The sequence below is a fragment of the Dendrobates tinctorius genome, unplaced genomic scaffold (genome assembly GCF_039654945.1).
Source record: "Dendrobates tinctorius isolate UK_male_01 unplaced genomic scaffold, ASM3965494v1 ptg000075l, whole genome shotgun sequence".
Taxonomy (NCBI): Eukaryota; Metazoa; Chordata; class Amphibia; order Anura; family Dendrobatidae; genus Dendrobates; species Dendrobates tinctorius.
The window spans coordinates 8480892-8503819 of NW_027361743.1; the positions used below are offsets into that span (position 1 = coordinate 8480892).

General features: G+C 44.7%; 1 protein-coding gene across 1 annotated transcript in view; it reads right to left on the minus strand.

Annotated features, from left to right (window-relative positions):
- PIWIL4 (piwi like RNA-mediated gene silencing 4) overlaps positions 1-22928 on the minus strand; it is a 275269-nt gene that overhangs the window by 206000 nt on the left and 46341 nt on the right. Inside the window, exon 4 of the mRNA XM_073582971.1 lies at positions 5959-6084. Within this exon, the coding sequence (XP_073439072.1) occupies positions 5959-6084 (126 nt within the window). The remainder of the gene's footprint in view (positions 1-5958; positions 6085-22928) is intronic.

Sequence of the window (22928 nt, forward strand, 5' to 3'; positions counted from 1 at the left end):
CAAGCGGATGAGAGGGAGCCGGACAAAAAGAAGGAAGAACGATATCCTCATTGATATGGAAAGAGGAAACCACCTTTGGAAGAAAAGGAAAGGGCCTGAGGACGGCTTTGTCCTGATGGAGAATCAGGTAAGGGGAACGACATGACAAGGCCGCCAATTCAGAAACTCTTCTGATGGATGTAATGGCGATCAAAAAGGTGACCTTCCACGAGAGAAGGGACAAAGGAATGTCCTGGAGAAACTCGAACGGCGCCTTCTGGAGAGCGCTAAGAACGAGGTTGAGATCCCACGGGTCTATTGGCGAATGATGAGGAGCCACATGGGAGACCCCTTGGAGAAAGGTTTTGACCTGTGGTAGAGAAGCTAGCTCTCTTTGGAAGAGGATAGAGAGAGCGGAAACCTGGCCCTTGAGCGTACTGAGGGACAGACCCGCTTCTAAACCAGACTGAAGAAACCCAAGGATAGATGGGATAGAAAAGGACATTGGGAAGACTTTTTTTATCATCGCACCAACGGAAAAAAGCCTTCCAGTACCTATGGTAAATGCGGGAAGAGGCTGGTTTCCTGGCTCTGATCATAGTTCGAATAACCTGACTGGACAGACCTGATTCCTTCAGGATTGCGGTCTCAACGGCCATGCCGTCAAACTCAGAGTCTGAGAATTCTCGTGGTAAAGGGGGCCTTGCGAGAGAAGGTCTGGACGGTCTGGAAGCCTCCAGGGGACGTCCGCGAGCATGTTGACCAGTTCCGCGTACCAAGGCCGTCTTGGCCAATCTGGAGCGACAAGAATCACTGGTACGCCTTCCGATTTTATCTTTTTGACCACTCGTGAGATCAAGGCCAGAGGCGGGAACAGATAAGGAAATTGAAACTGGGACCACGGAGTCACCAGCGCGTTGCATGCGACGGCTAGAGGGTCCCTGGACCTGGCTACGAACTGCGGCACCTTGTGGTTCATCCGAGATGCCATGAGGTCGACATCCGGGGTGCCCCAACGGTGGCATATCTGATTGAAGACTGTGGGGTGCAGGGACCATTCGCCGGACGCTTGGCCCTGGCGACTCAGAAAGTCGGCTGCCCAATTTTCCACCCCTGGAATATGAACGGCGGAGATTGTCGGAACGTAACGTTCTGCCCAGCGGAATATCTTGGCCACTTCTGACATTACTTGCTTGCTGCGCGTGCCCCCCTGATGGTTTATGTACGCCACGGCCGTGGCGTTGTCCGACTGAATACGGACCGGCTTGCCGGATAGGAGAGGCTGCCAGTGAAGAAGGGCCAGGAAGATTGCTCTGATCTCCAGAAGATTAATTGGAAGGAGAGACTTCTGTGGATTCCAGCGTCCTTGGGCTGCTTTCTGATGGAATATGGCTCCTCATCCTTGAAGGCTCGCATCGGTGGTGATGACTTGCCACTGAGGCGGAAGATAGGACCTCCCTTGGAGAACTGACGCTGGCCGTAGCCACCAAGTGAGAGATTGCCTCACTCTGAGAGGGAGCAGAATAGGACGGTCCAAGGACATCGTGGTCTTGTCCCAGGCTGAAAGCAGAGACAGCTGGAGGAGGCGAAGATGAAACTGAGCAAAGGGTACTGCTTCCATGGAAGCCACCATCTTCCCCAGGACCTTCATGCAGGACCGAATGGGAATGGGAGTAGGCCTCTTGAGAGTTCTGATGCCCTTGGAAAGAGTCGCAAATTTTTCCCCTGGAAGAAAAACACGGGCTAGATTCGTGTCGAATTCCATGCCCAGAAAGGTCAGACGCTGGGTGGGGGTCAGAATGGACTTCTTGTTGACTAGCCAACCGAGGCGGCCGAGAGTGTCCAGGGTTATCTGAAGACTCTGGAGACAGTCCTGGCGAGACGAACCCTTGATCAAAAGATTGTCCAGATAAGGGATGATGAGGATCCCTCTGGAGCGAAGGATGGCCATGACGGTCGCCATCACCTTCGTGAAAACTCGGGGCACTGAAGCTAGGCCGAAAGGAAGAGCCGTGAACTGAAAGTGGTCTCCCTGAATCGCAAATCGAAGATACTTCTGATGTTGCACACAAACCGGAATGTGCAGATCGGCATCCCGAATGTCCACCGAGCAGAGGAATTCCCCGGGTTCCATGGAAGCAATCGCCGACCGAAGAGACTCCATTTTGAAATGAAGAATCTTCACGTGGCGATTGAGCAATTTGAGGTCCAGAATTGGACGAAGGGAGCCGTCTTTCTTCGGGACTACAAAGAGATTGGAGTAGAACCCGGAAAACCGTTCGTTTGAGGGAACGGGAACAATGACTCCGGCGGAAAGAAGGGAGGAAATGGCATGCAGAAAACCCGGAGTCTGGGACCGCTGTCGCGGAGGCCGAGACCGGAAAAAACGTCTGTTCGGGGGGGGAAGCAAATTCGATCTTGTATCCTGATGCAACGATTTCTCTGACCCAAGCGTCGTCGACAACAGACAGCTAAGCATCCACGAAAAAGGAAAGTCTGCCTCCCACCCTGGAAGAAATTCCAGGTGGGGGTGACCCGTCACTTAGAAGAAAATCTGCCGGAATTGGCGCCTGAAGATCTGGAGTATTGTCCTCTAGATCTCCAGCGAGGAGCTGGTTTGTAGGAAGGTTTCCTCTGATCCCGCTCCCTGGTGGAGGGCGGCCAATCTTGTTGAGCAGATCTCTCCGTGGCAGAGAAGGGACGAAAGGGCCTGAATGGTCGAAAACCCTTTCTGTTGAAAAAACGTTTCGGTCGAGACTGGGGAAGCGAAGTGCTTTTACCACCAGTGGCATCGGAAATTATCTGATCCAGCTTGGCTCCAAAGAGTCTAGAGCCATGGAATGGCAGATTGGTAAGCGACTTTTTTGAAGTAGTGTCCGCATTCCATGACTTTAGCCAGAGGACTCGGCGTACAGCTACTATGTTGCTGTTAGCCCTTGCTACGCAGCCGGCCGCGTCCAAGGAGGCGGCCAAAAGGTATTTTCCCGCATGATTAACCTGATCTGCAAGATCCGCCAACTCGTCTTGAGGAGCTGACGCTAAGATGCCCCTGCGAAGAATTTTTGCCCAAGCGGAAATGACTTTCGCCACCCAGGCGGATGCGAAAATAGGGCAGAGAGAGGCGCCGGATGCCTCAAAGATAGACTTAGCCAGAGATTCAATCTGCCTGTCAGTAGGATCTTTAAGCGATGCCCCATCTGGCAGAGAAAGCACCGTTTTTGAGGCTATCCGGGAAACTGGAGGATCCACCTCGGGAGCCTTGTACCACTTTGTGAGCAGGTCTGCGTCAAAGGGGTACAGTATGTCTAAGTACTTGCGGCCTGAGAAACGTTGCTCAGGGCGCTCCCAGTGTTTGGATAAGGTAGTATAGATATCTTTGTGATTGGGAAAGGTTCGAGATGGAGGTCTTGCTCATTTAAGGAGAACAGAGCATTCCTGAGGGGGAGTCTTATCCTGCTTAATTTTTAGTGTTTGGAAGATAGCTGAAATAAGACTATCGACCATGTCCCGTGTATTAGAAACGCTGTTCCCTTCTGAACTAACTTCCAATTGAGAGTCATCGCCTGACTGAAGGTTGTCATCCGAGGAAGGAGAAGGAAACCTGGGAGAAGCAGAAGGGCCCTGCGAGCTAGAGGACGAAGTAGACAGAGCCCGCTTCCTAGAACTCCTGCCCTGTCTGTCTCTCTGAAGGTCGCGGTCAGGTGCGGATGACTCACCCTGAGAGGCGGTCGGGGAACAGGTGGCTGTAGATAGCTGAGGTAATCGTTCTAAGACCTGGACCAGCGACTGAGACATTACAACGGCCCACTCCGGGGGAGGGGGGAAGGGAGAGTGCCCTCAGCCCGGGACTCTGTGCGCTCCTGAGATGCTGACATATTTGAAGGACTGCAGGGGGGGCAGAATGGGGACGACCGACCCGATGCCCACTTCTTTTTACAGCGCGCACAGGCGTAATAGGCGGTGGGCCTGAAGCAGAGATCCCCTGAAGGGTTGGGCATAAGTAAACTGCACTGAATGGCCGCAGGAATTAGGGAAGAACTGCCGAGGAGAGCTAATCTTTGCCTCAGAGCAGAGCCTACCGAGATTCTGGCGAGCAGTAGAAAACGCCGAAGTGTCCCCCAAGCAGCGCAGGAAGGAGTGAAAATCCAGGAAATCCTTGTGCTGGAGGCTGGGGGTGGAGCTTAGCGGCTGCGCCGTGACTGGCTAACAGCGATGGAGAGGGCATGGCCGAAGGGGGAGGCTGGCATATCAAAAGAAAAGGAGCCCTGTGATGGGCTAGTAAAAGCGCGCTGAAAAGAGCGCGCTCAGGAAGGGAGCACGCTGAGGGAAAGTGAAAGTGAAAGGAGGACGCCGCAGCCCCATGCCTAGCAATTGTGAAGGAAACGCCGACATAACGGTGCCGAACTGACAGTGGCCCTGCTGCTTGTGACGCTGCTGTGGTGAGTGGAGGGGGGGATCCCCAGTGTCTCCCTGACTAGTGCAGAGGGAGGGTGAGACGCAAGAGGCTGTGTGAGCGCGCGGCAGGCAGAGAGGGCGGGAGATTCAAATAACTGTGGACCTGTAATCACCAAGGTCCAACTTCTCCCAGTCACGGAAGCTTATGCGGGGCCGGAGGGAACGTACAGGCACTTACCTGACGTCCCTGAAGAGGATGACCACAGGGGCCCACGGAGAACAAGCAGGCCGCTGGGGGGGGTCCTCTGTACCCGCATCCTGCAGAAGACGGCTTGAACCTCCTGCGATCGCCGTCTTCCTCTCAGCCCTGTCCCGAGAAAGGGGTAAGGAGGGGGATTCGGCAAGGACCAGCCACCTGTCCACAACCCTTATCACCGGAAGGTGATAGTGAAAAAGTCCTGCCTGCGGTACTGAGAGTTGCGATGTGGGTGACACCACACTGCTCAGCCGCATGATATAGGAAATCAGGGTGATAACTATACCCTGTTTCCCGACGGAAAAACCTGAAAAATAAAAGAGAAAAGATTAAAAAGTTCGATGTAAACCCTAAAAGAAAAAATGGATTATTAACAGCGGATCTGGGGAGATCCCGGTCCGCCTCCTACAGACACTAAGCACAAACTGAGGTGCTTGGTGCCTGTCGGTGGGTGTATACTGCCGGGGAGGAGCTAATTTTTATTGTTTTGCATAGTGTCAGCCTCCTAGCAGCAGCAGCATACACCCATGGTAATCTGTGTCCCCCAATAAGGAGATAAAGAAATTAAAATTGCATCGCCATTTTCGGACATCCATATCTATTTTATTTTTCCGGCGAGGTAGCCGAGTGAGGGCTTGTTTTCTGTGAGACGAGCTGACACTATTATTGATACCATTTTGGGGTACTTATGACATACTGATTGATAGTTTTTGCATTTTTTGGATAGTGTTACATTGACGTTAAAATTTGACAATTTTGGCATTTATTTTTTCTTTTTATCTCAATTCATTCATTTTTTTTTTTTTTATTTCGTAGATTGGACTTTTACAGCAATGGCAACACCAAATATGTTATTTATTTTAATGTGTACATTTTTGGATCGGGAATAGTGAGGTAATTCAAATTTGAATAATTTTTATTTTGAAAAAGAAAATAGCATTTTTATTATTATTTTTTTTTTTTTTTTAAGTCTCTCTAAGGCCAGGTTCACATTGTGTTAGAGCAGTCCGTTCAACGCATGCGTTAAACGGACTGCGCTAACACAACTCCTTTTTTTGATCGCGTTATGCTAGCAGTGACGGACACTCGAACACTGCAGACCGCGTCCGACACAGAATGACGGCACATCACTAACGCATGCTGATTATGACATGCGTTAGCGATGCGCTACGTTATGGCAGTCTATGGCTGCGTTAACGCATCCGTTACATAGCGTTAATGCCTCTATGTAACGGATGCGTTAAACGCAGCGCCATAACACAATGTGAACCCAGCGTAAGTGACATGAACCTGTGATCGCATATACTGTACACTACAAGTGAACATACCTGCTTTATGATCCTTAACATGAGCCATGGTCTGCCTGGAGTTAATTCCCAAATCTTGCAGGTAACGTGCAACCCGCCGTCCCCTCTCTGCAAGTACATATCGTCCTTCTCCGGCTGACACAGTACCTAAAACAACGTATAGGGAAGAGAAGAAGAAAAAATAAATTATTATCTGGGATTCGATAGGCTGCGATGAAAATATTCAATCTTTAACCCCTTAAAAAAAAAAAAATTCTATTAATTCCCATACCTATACAGTGGCTTGCTAAAGTATTCACCTCCTCCTTGGCTTTTTACCTATTTTCTTAAGTTTGTGAAATGAAGTGAGAAAAACAATGGCATAAATTAAATATATGGGAACAAATAACTAAAAATTAGCATGTGCATATGTATTCACTCGTTTTGCTACGATGCCACTAAAAATTTCTGTTGCAAGTAATTACCTTCATAAGTCGAATATTTAGTAAAAGGGCGTCCCCCTGTGTGCAATCTAAGTGTCACATGGGCTGTCAGTATATACACTTTACCTTTTCTGAAAGGCCACAGAGGCTGCAACACCATTAATAAGAGGCACCACTAACCAAACACCACGAAGACCAAGGAGATCTCCAAACAAGTCATGGACAAAGTTGTTGAGAAGTACAATTCAGGGTTAGGTTATAAAAAGAATCCCAGTTTCTGATGTTCCCCTGGGGCACCATCAAATCCATTATCAAAACTCACTGCCCGTTCAAGGAGAGCATTAATCAGAGAGGCAGCACATAGACTAAAGGTAACCCGGAAGGAGCTGCTGAGTTCCCAAGCAGAGACTGGAGTATCTGTCCATACGACCACAATAAGCTGTACACTCCATAGAGGTGGCCTTTATGGAAGAGTGGGCAGAAAAAAGCCTTTACTTACACACAATAATTGTAAGGCTTGTTGCTTGTTTTGAATATGCCAAAATACATGTCGGAAACTCCCCGAATGTATGGAGGAATGTGCTGGTTAAATGAGACAAAAATTTAACTTTTTGGCCACGAAGGTAAAAGCTACGTCTGGCACCAAACCAACAAAATTCATCATCCCAAGAACACATCCTCTCAGTGAAACATGGTGGTGGCAGCATAACGCTGTGATGTTTTTCGTCAGCAGGGAAAAGGAAAATGGTTTGAGTTGAGGGAAAGATGGATGGTTCTTTGCTTCACAATAAATACAAAACCAAATGTTCACAGTTATAGACATGTTCTCTACATGAACTGATGCAGACCCTCCAAAAAAAAAAAAAAAAAAAAAGACTGAAATTCCAGGTTGTGAAGTAACAAAACGTGAAAAATGCCAGAGGGGGTAATACTTTTTCAAGCAAATGTATATTCAATGAATGCAGACAGACACCTGGTATATTGTGAACATGACACGGCTTTTAACAGCTTAAAGTTTTCAAAGACACCAAACGGTTAAAAGACCAGACCATTAAATGACCAGACCATTCTTTCCGCACCAAAGACGCTCTGTACTTTACAATACAAATCATATTTGGCAACGATTTTACGGTACTTTAAATACAAAAAAACAAGGGCTACTAGTTACTTCAGTGCTGAATGGAATTTTTTTTTTAAAATTCTGGAAAACACTAGCAAAAGACAAAAAAAAGGTCCAAAAACACTGGAAAAATGCTCAAAAAATGTTGAAAAAAACGTTCAGAAAAGGACATAAAAAAAGCTTCAGATTTACAAAACAGAAGCAAAAAGGTACAATTCCTACAGCTTCTTAAAAATTGACCATTTTGTTTTTCACCTTTCCATCCCTCGTCTATATGCCAAGCAGGGGCTCAAAAAACTCAGCAAGTGCGGAGGTTTTTCATCCCTGTGCTTGGTAATTGACCTGCAGAGGAGGAAAAACAATTGGAGACAGGACCGATACCTAATTTGTTTCTGTCTGTTCGGAGCTCATCCACAGACTAGTAAGCGGACGCGCCATCTGAGAAAACCGTCTGGAGAGAGATTTCGCTCAGACAACATAAACAAGAGGACGGTCTTAAAAAATGAACCTGCAGACCTGAAGAACATTCTATCCTTCCGTATGTGAAGCGCAACATCACTCGGGGCAAGATTAATCAGCGAAGAGCATATTATACCTATGGCATGCCTCCATTCCCTGACACCACTTATTTATGGCCGCTCGAGTCATCCTTCAAAAAAGAAAAAGTCCTCTGGATGAGGAAAAAAATATAACCCAGAGAGAAGCTGCTATACAGAGATGAATGGATGTATTACTGTGTAGACAAGTCTACAGAAATAACTACAATAAAATGGGAATGGGGAGACACAATTTCCCTTTCCAGACATTTTGGTTTTCCTTGGGCATGATAAGAAAGATGATATATCAACTAGCAAAAAATTAAAAAAAAATATGACCCTCAATACAAAAAAAGCAGATAATAAAGAGATAGCCCATAGAACATAGAAAAAGTATACATCAATCTTTATTATAAGTTTATGAAGAGACAATAATCCTATTAGCATAAATGCATGAGAAAAAAATTCCCCAAAACATACCTATAAATAGAATAATATACGTATAGATGGAGGTGTAATGTGAAGAAACTAATACAAAATATTTAAGATGGCTCTTACCTACCATGTAAGAGGCCCCTACAATGAAAGAAGGCCCTTGTAAAAGAGCCCTTAACTACTGTATAGGAGGGCTCTGACGTACCATGTAAGAAGGCCCTTAACTACCACGTAAGAGGGCTCTAATCTAACATTTAAGAGGCCCCTACAATGTAAGTGGGTCTTTATACAATGCAAAAGAGCCCTTACCTACCAAGCAAGAGTGTTACCTACCTTACTTATCATGTAAGAGGGTCCTTACCCCCCATTTAAGAGGACCTCTTGAATGCAAGAGGGACCTAACATACCTTGTAAAAATCCCTTACTTACTATGTAAAAGAGCCCTTACCTACCATATAGGAGGGCTCCTACATACCATGTAAGTGGGCCCTTATCTACCAAGAGGGCTCTAACCTGCCTTACCGACCATATAAGAGGAACCATACCATGTAAGAGGGTATCTAACTACCAAAAAGGGTACACAACTACCATGTACAAGGGCCCCTATCTACCATGCAAGAGGGTCCTTACCTAACATGTCAGGGGGCACTTACCTACGATATGAGGGCCCTTACCTACCATGGTACATCACTTGTGCCTGAACTAGCCCCTATTTTAGTGACTACTAATAAGGGGGCTATATATACGCTATTGATTAGAGGAACTGTACCATTATTTCCATCTCTTCACATCTATAAATTCTATTTCTATAAATTATAATTCTATAAATCTGCAAACTTTGTATATATCTATATCTGTACATATTTCTATATTTTAACAGTCAAAACAGACTTTTGCTCTTGATATAAACTTCTGTTGACTTCTGTACATTGCATCACTAGAGGACATACTCCACTTTGCAAATATATCTGGAGCTTACAGTGAACTTCTTTCACTGGATTTGTACGGTGGACCCGTTAGTCAGCAAGCACCTCAACTGTCACAAAAACGCATGATGGATTGGGACTATGGGTGCTCACCAGGTCCCTAGAACTAGGGGCACCCTAGTCTATTCCTGTTCCCCGGATTAGTCCTGAAGGTGGAGACGCCTGGTTCACGTGCCTTGCTATGCTCCTATATCAACCCTGATCTGTCCCCTCGGTAGTGCGAAACTGAAGTGTATAGGAACACACTGACCAGACAAACAAGGGAAGACAGACAGGGATAAATATTAATACCAACTATACAAAGTACACACACCAAAAAACTGAGAGGGACACAGGGGAGGTAAAGGAGGAGAAACCAAAAAAGACAGGATGATTATACAGACAAAAATTAAATTAACAGTATCCTGTACAAATCTCCAACCACCAACTCCAAACACAATCTACACCTCCAACTACGAACCAGGCAGTGAGAACTAACACTGACAACCCTTTTGTGCCAGAGGCAAGCAAATATATCAAAGGGGAATGGCCAACACTGAACAGCTGAGAAAATCCAAGTAGGGAAGCTCTAAGAACTTCAACTGAACAGATTAACCCTTGAACTGCTAGCAAGGAAAAAACGTGCACTGTTTAATACGATATTGAAGTACTTCTAACCAGTGCAGTAGTATGAAAAACCAGACACGGCAGTCTTCTGGCCCCTCTCTGTCACGGTATCCCGTGACAGTACCTTCTCTTCTAAGAGAAACCTCAAGGCCTGGTTTATCGTGTGAAAAGACCAGACCAACCTGACCACAAGGACGTCAGATGCTGGTACCCACATTCTCTCTTCAGAACCGTAACCCTTCCATTGTACCAGATACTGAAGAGATCAATGAACCAAGCAAGAATTGATAATCTTATCAATCTGAAATTCCAAATTCCCATCAACAATGACCGGGGATGGAGGTGGTGGAGAAGGTTCAGAGGAAGCAATGTCTTTTTTGAGTAGAGATAGGTGAAACACATTATGGATCTTAGAAGTAGGTGGCAAAGCAAGGCAAAACACTACTGGATTGAGGATGGCCACAACGAGGGTCGCCTTTGTCTATCCCTGTCCCCCGGATTACTCCAGAAGGTGCAGAAGCCGGCTTCTTGTGTCTTGTTATGCTCCTATATCCATCCTGATCTGTCCCTCCCCCACCCAGGGTAGTGGGAAACTGAAGTGTATAGGAACACCATAACCAAACAAACAAGGGAAGACGGACAAGGATTACTACAAATACGAACCATACAAAGGACACACACAAACCAACGGAGTGGGACACAAGGGAGGTAAAGGAAGGAGAAACCAAATAGGAGAGGATGAGGATGTGCATACATACAAAACTCCAAGCATTAATCTCCTGAACAAACTAAAACTCTAACCACGAACAGCACCTCTAAAGGTACTGTCACAGTTAGCGATGCACCAGCGATCCCGACCAGTGATATGACACGGACAGGATCGCTGGTGCATCGCTAAGTGGTCGCTAGTGAGCTGCCACACAGGCAGATCTTACCAGCGACATAGCAGCGGTCGGGGGTCGTTACTTACATGTCAGACGAGGCGATCCTGACGTCCTCCCGCCCGCGTCCACGCGGCGTCGCCACAGGAAGCTGATGACGAGAAACGGTATAGGACGTTCTCGTGCGATCAGAGATAGTCAGCGGGGGAGCCGGTCGGAGGCAATTATCAGACATAGCGATATCGCTAGCAACATCGCTGCTACGTCACAAAAACCAGTGACGTTATAGCGATATTGCTAGCGATATCGCTTAGTGTGACAGGCCCTTTACTCCAAAACCAGGGAGTTAAGAATTAACACTGGCAATCCCTAAGTGCCAGAGGCAAACATATATAGCAGAGGGGAGTGGTTAACACTGAACAGCTGAGACAATCAAAGTAGAAAAGCTTCAGGAGCTTAAACTGAACAAATTAACGCTTGCACTGCTAGCAAAGAAAAAACCTGACCTGCTTAAAACAAATGTGACATACATCTAACCAGTGCAGGAGTACGTGAAACCGGACACCATGGTCTTCTGGTCCCTCTCAGTTGCGGTGTCCCAGAGACAGTGTGCACTCAATTTTGCTATGATTGTCGATCACCACCATGAGGCAATGGCCAAAATCGGAAAAAACTCTCCGTCTTTTGAATGTGCTTGCATTTTAACCGGCATCCCTAAAGGCAAAAATGTCTGTACAACAGTAGTCACAGTTTATATATAATATTGGCAAAAGTGCCCCGATAAAATCATACTAACCAATCTGTCAACACCGACTACGGACAGGACTACGGGACACTAAGTGAGTCCGGAGTGCCTTGTCCTATTTTGGAAATCTCAGACATTGCTTGGTCTGGACTTCACCATGGCAAAACTACTAATTTTTCTGTAACTTTTTAGCTTTATCTGGAAGCCTATATTTTATCATATGCTCTCTCGAGGTAGATTGGCATCCCCAACACAATCTTTTGCCTGGTGGTCTTATACATTGATCCAGTCCTGCAAGGAAAATGGGTTCGTACTGTATCAAAGGAAGATGAACGGGGAAAAAAAGGTCACGGTCTGAAAAAAGAACTATGAAAGTTGGCCGCCAAGTAGAAGTTTGCCTGCAGATATTTATCTCCCATTTCCAAGTATGATATAATAAGATATAGTGTCACGCTGAAGGTAAAATCAATTTCATTCTCAAACATTCTTCAGGATAATAAACATCATCTATATTTATGTGGTATTTTGCTCGTTGCGAGATTCTAAGATGAGAGAGTTATATTTTCTGGCTTTTTTTTTTGTCAGGGACGGCACCAGGTTTAGAATTTTAATCCTCTGGTTATTATTCTCAGACTATTTCAGAAGTTAAGAGCGGCACAGAAAGTAAGAAAGCGATCAAGAACCGATCCGTATGCCATGTGGTACGTGCACTCAGGGTCAGTTGATTAAGGCAGTATTTTTGGGCAAAAGGACCCACTTGCTGTCTAAGACTCAGAAATTCCAATAATCAAGTTAATCACAGACAAATTTAAAGGGGCTGCATGATCATTTCAATAGCTAAGCCAGCCCTCCTTATAGACAAGAGAAAGGGTCTGTCTTTGCTACCAAAAAACATTGTCAGCACTGGTTTGAGCAGGATTTTAAAGGGGTGGCTACATGGTTAAAACTGTCCCCTAGGTACAAAAGGACTATCAACTAGTGAGTATAGCTGTAGAAACTGGAAGAGAAAAGGACCACTGAGTGAGGAATGTTGAGTGTAAGTGGTCTGAATTTTTTTTTCTCTGATCTGAAATCTGAATTTTTGGGGCCTTGTGTCTGATTCATTTTGAGATCTAGGGTTTTGTCAATTTTGGTGTCTGTTTTAGAGTCTGATTCATTTACTCATTTGGTCTGAATTTATTTAGGGGTCCGGGGCTTGAAAAATTCAGGGTTACTGTCTGGTGTCTTAAATTAATTTGACATCAAACCAGACTCCTAAATGAATGAGTCTGGGATCAGATTCATTTAGAAATTTGCTCTTGGACCTGATTTATTTTAAGGGTCTTCTGAGAGTCCAATTAATTTAGAGGACTTGTCTGAATTTATTTAAAGACTAGCTGAAGAGCCCGGCGCTGCCCGGGTATAGTAACTAACTGTGGTTTGTTATAACAAATTATAATTATCCTCCATCCCATAGTCGAGTGCCCATATACCCATCACACATCCTTCATCTCATAGTCCCATGCCCATATACCCATCATACATATCCACCATCCCATAGGCCCGTGCCCATATACCCATCATACATATCCACCATCCCATAGGCCCATGCCCATATACCCATCATACATATCCACCATCCCATAGGCCCGTGCCCATATACCCATCATACATATCCTCCATCCCATAGTCGAGTGCCCATATACCCATCACACATCCTCCATCCCATAGTCCCGTGCCCATATACCCGTCATACATATCCTCCATCCCATAGTCCAGTGCCCATATACCCATCATACATATCCTCCATCCCATAGTCAACCATTATGACATCATAATGAGGGGTGGGGCTTGATACACACACACTTTTTCCCCATTATGTAGATAGGGGCAAAATTGTTTGGTGAATTGGAACGCGCGGGGTTAAAATTTCATCTCACAACATAGCTTAGGACACTCTCGGGGTCCAGACGTGTGACTCTGCCAAATTTTGTGGCTGTAGCTGCGACGGTGCGGATGCCAATCCCGGACATACACACATACACACACTTGAGCTTTATATATTAAATCTGTAGTGATAAAAAGCAAAAAAAAAAAGTAATGCAATAAATTGTAAGCCCCAATGGGGACAGTGCCAATAAAGTCAGTAAAGCCCTATAGCATTAACCCCTTCACCCCCAAGGGTGGTTTGCACGTTCATGACCGGGCCAATTTTTACAATTCTGACCACTGTACCTTTATGAGGTCATAACTCTGGAACGCTTCCATGGATCCCGGTGATTCTGACATTGTTTTCTCGTGACATATTGTACTTCATGATAGTAGTAAAATTTCATTCAAATAACTTGCGTTTATTTGTGAAAAAAACGGAAATTTGGCAAAAATTTTGAAAATTTCGCAATTTTCCAACTTTGAATTTTTATGCCCTTAAATCACAGAGATACGGCACACAAAAAACTTGATAACTAACATTTCCCACATGTTTACTTTACATCAGCACAATTTTGGAACCAAAATTTTTTTTTTGTTAGGAAGTTATAAGGGTTAAAAGTTGACCAGCGATTTCTCATTTTTACAACACCATTTTATTTTTAGGACCACATCACATTTGAAGCCACTTTGAGGGGTCTATATGATAGAAAATACCCAAAAGTGACACCATTCTAAAAACTGCACCCCTTAAGGTGCTCAAAACCACATTCAAGAAGTTTATTAACCCTTTAGGTGCGTCACAGGAATTTTTTTGAATATTTAAAAAAAAAATGAACATCTAACTTTTTTTCACAAAAAAAATACTTCAGGTTCAATTTTTTTATTTTACCAAGGGTAACAGGAGAAATTGGACTGCAAAAGTTATTGTGCAATTTGTCCTGAGTACGCTGATACCTGATTTGTGGGGGGGAATGACTGTTTCGGCGCATGGCAGAGCTCAGAATGGAAGGAGCGCCGTTTGACTTTTTCAATGCAAAATTGGCTGGAATTCAGATCGGACGCCATGTCACGTTTGGAGAGTCCCTGATGTACCTAAACAGTGGAAACCCCCTACAAGTGACCCCATTTTGGAAACTAGACCCCCCAAGGAACTTATCTAGATATGTGGTGAGAACTTTGAACCCACAAGGGCTTTACAGAAGTTTATAACGTACAGCGGTACAATTAAAAAATCATATTTTTTCCACAAAAATGATCTTTTCACCCCAATTTTTATTTTCCCAAGGGTAACAGGACCCTAAAAGTTATTGTGCAATTTGTCCTGAGTATGCTGATACCCCATATGTGGGGGTAAACCACTATTTGGGCGCATGGCAGAGCTCGGAAGGGAAGCAGCGCCATTTGACGTTTTTGGCTGGAATTGAGATCGGACATCATGTCGCGATTGGAAAACCCCTGATGTACCAAAACAGTGGAAACCCCCCACAAATGACACCATTTTGGAAACTAGACCCCCTAAGGAACTATATCTAGATGTGTGGTGAGAACTTTGAACCCCCAAGGGCTTCACAGAAGTTTATAACATAAAGCCGTACAATTAAAAAATCATATTTTTTCCACAAAAATGATCTTTTCACCCTCAATTCTTATTTTTCCAAGGGTAACAGCACCCTAAAAGTTATTGTGCAATTTGTCCTGAGCACGCTGATACCCCACATGTGGGGGTAAACCACTATTTGGGCGCATGGCAGAGCTCGGAAGGGAAGCAGCGCCATTTGACGTTTTTGGCTGGAATTGAGATCGGACACCATGTCGCGATTGGAAAACCCCTGATGTACCAAAACAGTGGAAACCCCCCACAAATGACACCATTTTGGAAACTAGACCCCCTAAGGAACTTATCTAGATGTGTGGTGAGAACTTTGAACCCCCAAGGGCTTCACAGAAGTTTATAACATAAAGCCGTACAATTAAAAAATCATATTTTTTCCACAAAAATGATCTTTTCACCCTCAATTCTTATTTTTCCAAGGGTAACAGCACCCTAAAAGTTATTGTGCAATTTGTCCTGAGTACGCTGATACCCCACATGTGGGGGTAAACCACTATTTGGGCGCATGGCAGAGCTCGGAAGGGAAGCAGCGCCATTTGACGTTTTTGGCTGGAATTGAGATCGGACACCATGTCGCGATTGGAAAACCCCTGATGTACCTAAACAGTGGAAACCCCGCACAAATGACACCATTTTGGAAACTAGACCCCCTAAGGAACTTATCTAGATGTGTGGTGAGCACTTTGAACCCCCCAGTGCTTCACAGAAGTTTATAACGCCCGGGCGTGAAAATAAAAAATTCGTATTTTTTCCACAAACATGATCTTTTAGTCACCATTTTTTTTTATTTTCCCAAGGGTAACAGGAGAAATTGAACCCCAAAAGTTTTTGTCCAATTTGTCCTGAGTATGCTGATACCCCATATGTTGGAGAAAACTACTGTATGGGCACACGTCGGGGATCGGAAGGGAAGTAGTGACGTTTTGGAATGCAGACATTGATGGAATGGTCTGCGGGTGTCATGTTGCCTTTGGAGAGCCCCTAATGTACCTAAACAGTGGAAACCCCCCACAAATGACCCCATTTTGAAAACTAGACCCCCTAAGGAACTTATCTAGATGTGAGGTGAGCACTTTGAACCCCCAAGGGCTTCACAGAAGTTTATAATGCCAGGGCATGAAAATAAAAAAATCGTATTTTTTCCACAAACATGATCAATTATTCCCCAATTTTTTTATTTTCCCAAGGGTAACAGGAGAAATTGAACCCCAAAAGTTGTTGTCCAATTTGTCCTGAGTAAGCTGACACCCCATATGTGGGAGAAAACTACTGTATGGACACACGTCAGGGCTCGGAAGGGAAGTAGTGACGTTTTGGAATGCAGACATTGATGGAATGGTCTGCGGGTGTTATGTTGCCTTTGGAGAGCCCCTAATGTACCTAAACAGTGGAAACCCCCCACAAATGACCCCATTTTGAAAACTAGACCCCCTAAGGAACTTATCTAGATGTGAGGTGAGCACTTTGAACCCCCAAGGGCTTCACAGAAGTTTATAATGCCAGGGCATGAAAATAAAAAAATTGTATTTTTTCCACAAACATGATCAATTAGTCCCCAATTTTTTTATTTTCCCAAGGGTAACAGGAGAAATTGAACCCCAAAAGTTGTTGTCCAATTTGTCCTGAGTACGCTGACACCCCATATGTGGGAGAAAACTACTGTATGGACACACGTCAGGGCTCGGAAGGGAAGTAGTGACGTTTTGGAATGCAGACTTTGATGGAATGGTCTGCGGGTGTCATGTTGCCTTTGGAGAGCCCCTAATGTACCTAAACAGTGGAAACACCCATAAATGATCCCATTTTGGAAATGAGAACCCCTAAGGAACTTATCTAGATGTGTGGTGAGCACTTTGAACCCCCAAGGGCTTCACAGAAGTTTATAATGCCAGGGCATGAAAATAAAAAAATCGTATTTTTTCAACAAACATGATCAATTAGTCCCCAATTTTTTTATTTTCCCAAGGGTAACAGGAGAAATTGAACCCCAAAAGTTGTTGTCCAATTTGTCCTGAGTACGCTGACACCCCATATGTGGGAGAAAACTACTGTATGGACACACGTCGGGGCTCGGAAGGGAAGCAGTGCCATTTTGGAATGCAGACTTTGATGGAATGGTCTGCGGGTGTCATGTGCGTTTGGAGAGCCCCTGATGTACCTAAACTATTGAAACTCCCAACAGGTGACCCCATTTTGGACACTAGACCCCCCCACGGAACTTATCTAGATGTGTGGTGAGCACTTTGAACCCCCAAGTGCTTCACAGAAGTTTATAACGCTCGGACGTGAAAATAAAAAAAATCATTTTTTTCCACAAAAATGATATTTTTGCCCCCAATTTTTTATTTTCCTAAGGGTAACAGGAGAAATTGGACCCCAAAAATTGTTTTGCAATTTGTCCTGAGTAGGCTGATACCCTACATGTGGGGGTAAAACACTGTTTGGGCGCATGGCAGAGCTTGGAAGGGAAGGAGCACCATATGACTTTTTCAACTCAGAATTGGCTGGAATTGAGATCAGACGCAATGTTGCATTTGGAGAGCCCCTGATGTGCCCAAACAGTGGAAACCCCCAATTCTAACTCCAACCCGAACCCCAACACACCCCTAACCCTAATCTCAGCCCTAACCCAAGCCCTAACCCTAGCCCTAACCCTAACCCTAGCCCTAACCCTAGCCCTAACGGAAAAATGGAAATAAATACATTTTTTTAATTTTATTATTTTTCCCTAACTAAGGGGGTGATAACGGGGGGTTTGATTTACTATTTATGGCGGTTTTTATTTTTGGCAGCTGTCGCACGCTAAAAGACGCTTTTTATTGTAAAAATAGTTTTTGCATCACCACATATTGAGAGCTATAATTTTTCCGTATTTTGACCCACCGAGTCATGTGAGGTCTTATTTTTTGCGGGACGAGTTGACGTTTTTATTGGTACCATTTTCGGGCCCGTGACATTTTTTGACCGCTTTTTATTCCGATTTTTGGGACGCAGAATGAACAAAAACCAGCGTTTCATGAATTTCTTTTTGGGGAGTGCGTTTACACCGTTCCGCGTGCGGTAAAATTGATAAAGCGGTTTTATTCTTCGGGTCAGTACGGTTACAGCGATACCTCATTTAGGTCGTTTTTTTATGTTTTGTCGGTTTTATGCAATGAAAACTATTTTATATAAAAATTATTTTTGCATCGCTTTATTCTGCGAGCTATAACTTTTTTATTTTTTCGCTGATGATGCTGTGTGGTGGCTCGTTTTTTGCGGGACAAGATGACGTTTTCAGCGGTACCATGGATATTTATATGCGTCTTTTTGATCGCGCGTTATTACACTTTGTTTGGCGGTATGATAATAAATCATTTTTTGCTTCGTTTTTTATTTTTAATTTTTTAGGGGTTCGCTAAAGGGGTTAACTAATGGGACAGTTTTATAGGGCGGGTCGTTACGGACGCGGCGATACCTAATATGTGTACTTTTATTGTTTTGGGTTTTTTTTATTTTCAAAAATGAATTTATTGGGGAATTTTTTTTTTTTACTAATTTATTTGGCGATTTTTTTTAAATTATTTTTACACTTTTTTTAATTTTTTTTTTACTTTATTACATAGTCCCAGGTGGGACATCACTGTCCTGTGACAGATCGCTGATCTGTCACATCACAGATCACTGTGACAGATCAGCAATCTGTCACAGGCAGTGCACAAGGCTTCCTCATGCCTGCGCTTTGCAGGCACTGAGGAAGCCAGCTTCCTCCAGGCCCCCGAAGGCCCCCGTCGCCATCTTGGATCCGGGGGCCTGGAGGAAAGGAGTCCCCCGCAGCAGCGCTGCACATTGCGCTGCCGTGGGGGGCTCAGGGAAGCACGGAGGGAGCCCCCTCCCTGCCGATGCTTCCCTTTAACTCCCGGTACACCGCGATCATGTTTGATCGCGGTGTGCAAGGGGTTAACGTGTCGGGGGCGGTCCGTGACCGCCCCTGACACATAGTGCCGGGTGTCAGCTGTGATAATCAGCTGACACCCGGCCGCGATCAGCGGCGCTCACCACGTGGGCGCCGCTGATCGCGCTAGACGTACTATCCCGTCCATGGGCATAGGGGCCCGGGTCCCATGGACGGGATAGTACGTCTGATGTCAGGAAGGGGTTAATGGCGCTGTAGAAGTGAGTAAAATAAATAAATGTTGAAGTGTAATCTTGCTATTATTTGGCTTTATTTCACATATATACTGTATGTAGGTCTATCTTCAGCCGGGACATAGAGCAGAGAAAACCTATATATAGTATCTTGCAGTGTGAAGCTAAGCTTACAATGGATAAGCCTCACTAAAGAGGTCTGGATACACATGATGAGAGCATTATACTGCCTCTGTACCAATCTCTGGTTAGACCACACATGGAGTACTGTGTACAGTTTTGGGGACCGGTGCTCTGGAAGGATATAATGGAACTAGAGCGAGTACAAAGGAGGGCAACAAAATAAAGGGGATGGGGGAACTACAATACCCAGTGAGATGAGCAAAATTAGGATTATTTAGTCTAGAAAAAAGACGACTGAGGGGCGATCTAATAACCATGTAAAAGTACCGTATATAAGGGGACAATACAAATATCTCTCCGAGGATCTGTTTATACCAAGAAGGTGACGGTCACAAGGGGGCATTCTCTGCGTCTGGAGGAGAGAAGGTTTTCCACCAACATAGAAGAGGATTCTTTACTGTTAGGGCAGTGAGAATCTGGTAATCCTTGCTTGAGAAGATGGTGATGGCGAACTCAGTCGAAGGGTTCAAGAGAGGCCTGGATGTCTTCCTGGAGCGTAACAATATTGTATCTTACAGTTATTGTTAGGTTCTTTAGAAGGACGTAGATCTGGGATTTATTCTGACAGAATTTTATAGGCTGAATTGGATGGACTAATATCTTTTTTCGGTCTTACTATGTTAAGTAAAATGTCCCACACTGTACTGCAATCCTCTCACCATTCAACTTTGTCAATATAAGGGAAGGGAAATGCTACTCTGGTCCTTTGGGCCAAATTGCAATGGCTGAATAGCGCAGACTGGCCTGACTCATACTCCCAATGGAGCTGCTTGATCTCGAGAGAGATCTCTGCATCTGTTCACCCCACTAAGCCACTTCCTTCACTATCATAGGATTATGCCGGCTATCCTAGACCATGAAGGGTACACTACATAGATCCCGTTTTAAGATCTTCTCAAACACTCTGATGTTATAATAGCAAATCAGTAAAAATCAGTTGCAAAGTTTCTCGCCCAACCAGTTTTGCCTCGAGGCCATGACAAAGCATGGGGAGGCGAAACTGATCAAACGAGACACACGGTATCAGTTCCATATGTCTTGCCCAACCAATTTTTCCTAAAATTGCTTAAAAACAGCACATTAATAAAAATCAGTTACCAAGTGTCTTAACTGACTGGTTTTGCCTCGCCAGGCTTTGTGAAGGGTTTCTTGATGGAAAAGGAAAATAAAGAGGCTGAACTGGATAAAGAGCTGCAAATGCTGAGAATGCAAAGATCATCCTTTTGGGCTCAAGCGGTTCCCATGTGGTGTTAGCTAGGCAAGTGTGAACTGCACTATACAGCATTGCCGATTTGGAGCCAAAGGAGTAAATATCTGCCTAGCAAAGATGAAGTGGAGTTTTGAAAGTATCTACAGTAATCTATTTGACCCCTGCTGAGGCAAAGTGTGTCCTTTAAACCTCAATAAGGATGGGTTACTGTTACACACCTTTCCCGGCATCCCGACCTCTGATTCCTTCACATCGGTCAACTGCCCTCTGGTGTGCTCCATGTCGGGTTTAGCAGGTCTCCAAGCGTGGCTCAGTTACATGATCTTCATGATCCTATTTAAGGCCCTTTACGACACACACTTGTAACTTGGGGTTGAGATTCAAGACTTTACTGTGGTGTACTCCGCTTTCTGTGCACACTGTGCTAACCTTTTTCCATCCCTGCTGACTTCCATTTCATCTGTCCTGCAGCTCCCAAGATTCCGGAGTGTGCCAAGTCCTCGCTCCCCACATGCTATTCCGTCAGCTGCACCCACCCCCGGGGTCTACTTCACAAGGTGAGCTTCACAGTTACATCGGTATCAAAAGGATGCAAAGTGCTCTTTTATATTGACAGGTGTTTTATTGCATTTTCTATAAATCTGCGTATTTTCTGAAAGGTTGAAAAGCGCCGACTTCTGATAAATCCAATTCTTCACACACCACAGAGATTGCATAAAGCCCACCTGAACCACCTGCTCTGCAGTCAACGCTTTCCCTAATTGTTAATAGCAGATGTGTTGTATTCTTCTCAAATCGTATCCTGCAGACCTGTCACTGCGCAGTAAAGAAGGGGCGCTCGTCTTGGCGTGATCCTGCTCGGTCTTCGTCCAAGGGAGCCGATGAGTGACATATAGACAAGAAGTACAGCTGTGGCCCTTTGTTCCTTTCCCCGTGTATGGCACACTGCATTTGGCACGTTTAGCTACTTTTCATAACATGACTTCTTATTCCTTTATATATTGTTCTGCATGCTAAACCAAGTGCACATCCTCCTCTTATGAAGGCTCGGACCATCGAGTATTTTATGTGCTTTCAAAAAGCCGTTCCCTCTTCACTTTGAGTCTCCAAATGACACGAGAACATCAAAAAAACACGTCCGTCATCCGTCTCAGAGTGAAGATCTTGACAGCTTCAATAGATAACTCATGTCACAAAACTACAAACTGATTACATCTAAAGTGGAAGATTGCTGGCTCTGCTCCCCTGGTATATCTCTCTTCTGACACCGAGTATAAATAATACACAAGGAGAACCATAACGTACCTGGATACAGTTATTGGTGATCAGTCCTAGCAAAGGAAATTGAGTCAGTAGGGTCATATTTATATAACTCGCTTATTCAGGAGCGCTTTACAGACATCACCATCACTGTCCCCATTGGGACTCACAACCTAAATTGCCTATCAGTATGAATTTGGGGTGTGAGATGAAACCGAAGGAAACCTACGCATACATGGAGAACATAGAAACTCCTTGTAGATGTTGTCCTTGGTGAGATCAGGACTCCAGTACTGCAAAGAATCAGTGTTAACAACTGAGACACCATGCTGCCCCCAAAATGCACGACTGCACGCAGAAACAAAATTTTAAGCTAGTGGGACCCGAAGCAAAATTTTCAATAGGGGCACCAACTATAACAGTTCTTTATTAGTATTAATCTTCTCATGTGGGCCTTCTGAAGACCCCAAAGTCTGCCATGTGGGATCTCCCATAAGAGATCAACGAATTTCACAATATACTTTACTGCAACTTCAAGTCCCCTAAAAGGGACTAATTAAAAACACAAATGAAAAAAAACTTATGGTGTTGCCCACGTAGTCTCCAGACCAATTATTGGGTATCTGTCATGGGTTTAGTGCGACAGAGAGGAGCAAGAAGACTGCAGCGCCTGATTTCTCTGCTCCTGCACTGATCAGAAGCACTTTACCTTCATACTAAAGGTGTAAATTTATAATTTGGATATTCAAACAATTTTTGGGGCTTAATATTTATATTGTGGGGCATTTATATTTATTAATAGATTCTTTTTATTGCTGATGTTCATTGTAACTGGGGCTGGTATATTAGCAGCTTCCTGCCTGTACTGCAGAGCTGCCCAAGTCTCATAGGACTCAGCAACTCCTCCTCCCTTCCTACACCCAGACATCACATGATCACTGGGTCCGGAGAAAGAA